General features: G+C 38.2%; 1 protein-coding gene across 1 annotated transcript; it reads left to right on the top strand.

The window, feature by feature from the left end:
• Positions 1-3,850: 3,850 nt before the first annotated feature.
• On the top strand, positions 3,851-4,911 carry bglap (bone gamma-carboxyglutamate (gla) protein). The gene is made up of 4 exons (XM_063470499.1): positions 3,851-3,908; positions 4,073-4,120; positions 4,396-4,480; positions 4,637-4,911. The coding sequence occupies exons 1-4, from the start codon at positions 3,851-3,853 to the stop codon at positions 4,737-4,739; spliced, it is 294 nt and encodes a 97-aa protein (XP_063326569.1). The 3' UTR covers positions 4,740-4,911.
• The last annotated feature ends 2,321 nt before the right edge of the window (positions 4,912-7,232 follow it).

Genomic DNA, 7,232 nt, shown 5'->3' with positions numbered 1-7,232 from the left:
TGGGTTTGGTCTTAATCCTGTTTTTGCAGTTTGCTTGCCACATGAGTTTGTGAGAACTTTGGGGATTCTCAGTGTTTTTCAATATATGCCAGATGTTATATGTAATATAACAATATTTGGGACTGCTTAAGAAGCATTAGGGAAGTTAAATACGGCCTTGTGCATAAATATGAGACACGTGTCAAGAATCAGAATACTTTATTAATCCTTAAGGAAATTATATAAATGTAAGAAGCCCACTTTGACACAAACAGTCTATAAATACTGGAAACCACTTGGTTATTCTAGTATTTATCACATGGTTTAGAAGTCAAATGTAAATCTGGTGAGTTCTTCTATAAAACAAAGTACAGTAATGTAGTGGAGCAGAAGTACATGGTGCAGTAAAATGGGAAGAAATCAAGTAGAAGCATCTAAAAAGCTAAGCAGAACCTGACTGAATGTGTTGTTACACAACTGACTTGTTGAGGAGTTACATTATGATTTCAGTATGCACAGTGTCTGGTCTCTTGCAGTCTTACGAAGAATGTACTGCACATGTGCAGACAGACACAAGGACAGGTCAGCACATGGCAGATGTCAAAATGCTGTAGAAGTAAAATGACAGTTATACTGGATGTTTGTCTGTCTGTGCTGCCACATGGCCACGAATGTGTATAATTATAATTGTCCTGAGGGTAAATCCTTGTAGTCTGTCACTGAAACGAGACAAAAGGCACCAGCATTGACCCAGACTGTGAAATTACAACCCATATGCTCCACTACTGTCCGGACCGGTCCAGCTTCGAAATCTCTAGTTAGAAATAGCAACAAAGGGCATCCATGTCACAAAGTGAACTTGAAAGGCTCAGCTTTGGAAATAAAAATGATATGTTTGTGTTACTGGGACAGTATTCAGTAGAGCATTGACATTATGATTTCTAGTACACCATTAAACTACCATGTGATCGCTAACCTTGGAGGAAATCCAGGGTACCACGACTAGATCTCTTAAAACAGCTGTTACAGCTGGAGGCACGATATGGTCCTTACAAAAATGTGCAAGTAACACAGACGGCCTACAGAGGGTCAAAGCCAAGAAACAACAGATCAAAGCCACACATCCTTTCTAAACTTGTGACTGGAAAAATGCGAGTTGACCTGAGGAAGACAAAAAGACCTCTGTGACCTTCCTCCGATTAAACTTGATTCTACGGTCCCGAAGCACAAAAAAATCTTAATAACTGAACTTGAAATGACCTGGGAGGGCGGGTTAGTTATCTCTCACCACCTGAAGAAAGCCAAATACCAAGATTTAATCAACAAGGCTCTAGTTCACAAATGGAAAACAGCTGCCATTGGTTCCAAAGGATGTGAAAAACAACCACATTGCTGATAAGTTACTGAAGCGCAAGCTCCGTTTAATTTTTCAGTTAAATTCAGTTAACTACTATCGTTTCTGCAGCAGTTGTGGTAAGTCGTATGACTGAGGAGGACACTGAGTGGATGGATGCAAGTCAGATTTAGGACGTATCCGTCATGCTTCTTTGAAACTAAAAACATGTTATTCATCAGCTTGTGCAGCTAGTTGTACTATTAGATTTGTGACCCTACTCAAAAGCTACAAAACAAATGGGAATTGAAATGTTAAAGATATCGTGCGCTCACAGTCAGCTGTCCTAGTGTGTGATGAGCTTAGTGATCAACTTCTGCACCTAGACAAAAAGTCTCTCCTCTTTCTCTCTAGCTCCTAAGACATGTGGTCCACTTTTGTCACTGTGGTCTCTGTGTGCATGTTTGTAATTATGCATTGCAAGTGTTAGTGGAAACACATTTTCTTTTTCAATTTTATGTAACAGCAAAGTGACTTGACTCAAATGCCCCCTGTCAGAGCTGTTTTCCTATCCACATCACCTGGGCTGGTGCCAACCCTGTGACTCGTTGAAGTTAGCCTGTGGTAAACGGTTTGCAAGAGAGTGGATGAAAACTAAAAGGGTTTCCCAGGTACAACTTCCCTGAAGGTTCTAGGTAGTGAACCGTTTAGCAAGGAACACCAACAGCTGAAGACAGTCAGCAGGTAACAAGCCAGCACAGCTGAGACCAGTTAAAGAAGGCTCTGTCTGCCTATGTTGAAGCTGAAGGCTAATTTGATGTAGGATTTTTGGTTCTGCACTCGTGTTGCAGAGCACATAATTTTGGTAAGCAAACAATGCCAAGTGCTTGCATGCAATAATCCGAAAAAACTAACAGTGCATAACATCTGCGTAGGTTCTCAGTGATTCCAGTCATGGTACCCAGCACGTTCAAATCCCAGCAGTTCCTCAGACGCTAAGCAAAACCTCATTGTGGTTTCACCCTTGACCCCTGGTGAGGACCCATACCTTGTTTTTTCACACCCTAGAACAAAACAGCCAAGTTGTGATGATGCCATGTGTAGGATGAATATTTATTGAAAAGTTAGTTAAACTGGAGTGGTATATCACCACAAAGAGGAAGACATGCAGAACATTAAAAAAAGAATCAAAAAAGCAGTGTGAGAAACATGGACGATGCCTACAGCAGACAGTGTTCATTGATTTTAACACTTTTTCACTTGACTTTCACCTCTTACAGGTTATGCCACATATTTTTCACACTGCCCCCTAGTGGCCGTACAGAACTACAGCATGTAGATCTGCTCTGCAAAGCTATGATAGCACCAACGCACAACTATAACCCTGGTATATGAGGATCCCCCAACAGTGTGAATGTTCTGCCCACCCTGCTAATATCGTATGACATCAAGAGAGGAGCTGCTGAACCACAGGTAATCCTGCAGTGTCTGCTTGAAACAAAAGATGTTTGATGTGTACCCCACAAAAGGATTACATTTTAGGAGTGGCATGAGAGTATTAGGCACTTTGCTTGTGGGAAGTCGTGTTTTAATTAAAAATCAAATGACATGTTCCACTCGACATCATGCAGCTTTCCTCTGCTTAACTGTCAAACCACCCACTTGTTGTGATAAAAATATCTGTGCACATTTAAATGGCCCTTCTACAAAGCTTCAAACAAACATGGCTGTTTCTAAATGTTGCTTTCTTTATGTAGGAAATCACTGTGGTTTGCAATAAAAAGAAAGCCCTCAGATTAAAATAATGCAGCATAATGTGGGACAGTGGTTTTTCCTTTTTAGTGAGTAAGCCATGGTTTTTCTCTGCCTCATGCACTTACTGAACTAAATGTACAAGTGTGTGGGCGCTTTAAAAGTCTGACCTGTCCGAGCTGCTTTCCTGAAAGAGTTCATTAAATTTTATATTACTACCACTAAGTATGATGTGATATCGGTGACAGTGATTTGATTTCATTCTTTCTGTTTTTTGTCTGCTTTTCGTTTGTTTTTTATTTTAACAGAGATGACTGCAAATTTTGCAAAGATGAGGAAAAGGAAACTGTGATTCTTAACACAAATCTGGTAAGTAGGTCAAATGAAGGTGCAAAATAATGTTGATTGAAAGATCCTTCTAGTGGCATATATCTGTGGCTCCTCACCTATGCTTTAAAACATTACCCACCTTTTGGACCCCTTATTCTGCAACGCTGTGAGTGTGGATGCCTTTTTCTTTTCTTTTTTTTTTTACATATATATATATATATATATATATATATATATATATACTTCATTTTTGCGGAGGTGTGTATTTCTGCATCTGTGTGGGTGTGTGATACATGATTCCCTAACCAATCACATATCCATGTCACACAAGGGCTACATCTATAAACCGAGTGTGTTTTTACATATATATGTCTAAGAGGAGGAAAGACAGAGAGAAGTGAGTGATACAGCTCGGGTCATTTTCCCTTAAACTGAAGGCTGAACAAGAAAGAAAAGATGAAGATCGTGGCTATCCTGGCTCTCTGCTTCTTGGTAGTTATCTGTGTCGCTTCAGGTAAGAGCTGTAGCAAAATTTGCAAGAATTATTACTTTTTTTTAAAACTGTGAAATACTGTTTTTATCATTGCAATGTAATTTTTTAACCTTAAACCTTTGAACTAAATTTGTTTTTTAAAGTTAGTCTGTTATCGTTCTTATTTTTCCCCTCCTGTTTGATAGATGCTGCCACCAACCCTCAGCCTGCTGGTGACAACCCTGCTGAGGATGGTATGATTAATATCAGTTTATTCTTCCAGAGTTTAATGGAGAAGGGGTTCGAACTTTCAGGCACTGCATGAGTGAAATGATATACCAAGAATGATGAATGACTTTTTGCAAAAAACATTCTGTACTCTTGTTTTTTGTTGTTTTTTTGTTTTGTTTGTTTGACTTTTTTTTGTTCTTATGCTATATTGATCTTTTTTTTTTTTTTTTTTTTTTTTTTTTTATTAATTTCATAAACAACAGCAGGTTGACAGATGTCTTATGACTGTGATGTGCAGGTTTGTTTGTGGAGAGGGAGCAGGCCTCCACGGTGGTGAGGCAGAAGAGAGCTCCTGGACAGTTATCCTTGGTACAGCTGGAGAGGTATCTCACACCTTTTCTACAAACCTTATTGCTGCATGTTTTTAGACACGTTCTTATTTTTAATAGGGTTGAGTTAGATATGGAAAGTTTTCATGAAGGTATGAAAGATCATAAGTAACCGTGTGTGTGTGTGTGTGTCCTCTCTTCTCCATTCAGCCTGAGAGAAGTGTGTGAGGCCAACGTGGCTTGTGAGCACATGATGGACATAAACGGCATCATTGCCGCCTACACTGCCTACTATGGACCAATCCCCTATTAGAGGCTACAGCTGACTGTGCACCAGAGCTGCCTTTTTTCTTGCATTGCCACCTCTGCGCTCGGCTTTTTCATTGCTGCAAAGCAAATTGTCTAAAAGTGTGGCAGACGGATCAGACTGGAAGAAACCAAACACCAGCATGTGGATTTACTTTCTTTCCTAACTGCACCTTCAAGAATATCTCTGTAATTCTGTCATTTTTCTCCGCCTGTAGAGTTAAGAGTTGAAACGGAATAAAAATGAATATCATTCTGCTGTGTGTGCTGTTTTCTAAAGCCTTATTTGTTGTATTGAATTAGGAATCATTCACGTAGCTCATGAAACAGATTTGTCAAGTTTTGGCCACTAGATGTCCCTAGTAGGCTATATTAAATATGTAAGGCTAATGAACCTTTATGGGACAAGTTCGCCAGCCTTCTCCACCTTAACAAGCATCCTGCATGTTAGCACATTTTCTTATCGTCTCTATAATATAACATTGCAGTTCTTTTAAGGTATTCAGTTTGTTTATTTAAAAAAAAAAAAGAATACTTTTAGTGATTACAGTTTGCAGTAACTTTAAAAATCACATTTCTCAGACTAAACTGATCCAGTACTACTCCTTTATCAAAAGGGTATTCCTACATATCAGTGACCACGGTAAACAGGGCCTGAGAGTGGCTCAGAAATGTGGTTCATGATTTATTTAAACATTTTTACACAAAAGAAAATCGCTGAAACTCTGAAACTTCGTGCCGTGTGATGCCCCGTCTGTTTGTTTTCTTTGGTAGATCTGTGCATTCCCGACATCATCCCGGCAGCACCGGGGTTTCAAGTCGGACGGGTCTATTGTGCATCATGATGTAATTTCCTCCTTTTAGTCCTGTATTCCGGTAGTTCGCTTGTTTTCTTCTTCGTGTTTATGTTTGGCTGTGCAGAAAGTAATCGATGACAGAGATAGTACAGTTAACGTAGCTGAGACGAGGTGCACAGAATGAGTTGTCTATATGCCACAAATCATAAATAAAACTGAGATGGGTAGAAAAACAAACCATAAACAATGTGTGAATGTGTACGCACATGAATATGTTTGTGAATGTTCGACTCTGTGGTACTTTCATTCTGCTTCTGTTTCTTACTTTTTGATCAGTTTCTCTATTAATGCAAAGAAAAATCCATCAGGTTGATGTGAGATGAGATGAACCTAAACAGATATATGGTTAGTGATGCCGTACTACTAAAACATCACTGAGACACAAAAGAAAATCCATTTCATATTCCTTTATATTATTCCTTAAACAGACACTTTTTTAAAGAGCAGTTTTAAAAGTTTTAAAAACCACCACCATGCTGCTTCTTTCTGTTTTGCATTGTTACATTTAAAGCTGTTTATTTAAAGCTGACTTATTATTTAACCAGCACAGAGGAGCATAGAGTAGGGGTAGGTATTTTGTTTTTCGAATCAGGTGGCTGACTAAGCTACTTAACAAGTTTCCCAACATGTTTGTCTTTGAAACTTTAACTCTTTCTATCATAGATTACATTATTGTGTTGTTAAAGTGTTGTTTAACCTGCATTCATTTTGTATCTTCTGCTGAGACAAAATTGTGTTACTAATATAACACGAAAGTCAAGCTGGTAAAATTTTTAAAAGAAAAAAAAGGTTTTGCAGTTTGCTGGTCTGGACAATTTACTGTTGTAAATTGTTTTGTTAACTCGATAATAAATAGGTCATCTTTTACTTCCTGTCAGTCCAGAGCAACTTACTGGCAATGTTACTGGCATTTGTTTTCCCTCATTAAGATAGTGGAAATCTTAACCCTGCCTTATGATGTTTTCCTTAAATTCTTCTACGTGCACATTTGAGGACAGAAGCCTGACACTTGTATTTTGTCTAAAACCCTAAGGATCCTGGTTGTTTCTTGCTAATCTGCATAGTTAGTTTCTATATTTAGAACTGAGTTAAAGAAGAAGTTTCATAAATATTGATATGCAAGTGCCAACAGGACTTTGCAGCATAAAGCAGGGTAGTGTGTTTATTTTTAAATGAACCAGCTGAGCTACTCAACAAGTCTCACCGCATGTTTGACTTTGAAACTGTCGGGGTTTCCTGCTTTCTACAGAACATTGCATTATTATTTCCTTTAACCTGTTTTTGCTTTTATCTACATTCATTTTTAATACTTTATACTAAAACACTTTTTTTAACCTTTTTTTTCTGAGGTCCATGAGAAGATCAAACAAAATATCTTCAGTATGAGAACATGTCTCTCTGCACATATAAAATACATTTTTAACACATTTTGGTTGTGATTTTTAAATTAAATGTACAGCAGCATAAGATTTGACAGTTCTTCTAATGTGACAGCACAAATAATAAATTCCGCCTCCCTGATACTCAGAAATAAATATCTTAACAACTTTGTAAGCTTCCAAGCAAATATTCATTATCCCGGGATGAATTATGACTTTGTTGATCCCCTTACTTTGCCTTAAATGTCCCTTACACTGTTGTGA

Source organism: Pelmatolapia mariae, linkage group LG4 (genome assembly GCF_036321145.2).
Source record: "Pelmatolapia mariae isolate MD_Pm_ZW linkage group LG4, Pm_UMD_F_2, whole genome shotgun sequence".
Lineage (NCBI taxonomy): Eukaryota > Metazoa > Chordata > Actinopteri > Cichliformes > Cichlidae > Pelmatolapia > Pelmatolapia mariae.
This window is presented reverse-complemented; position numbering and strand designations above follow the sequence as displayed.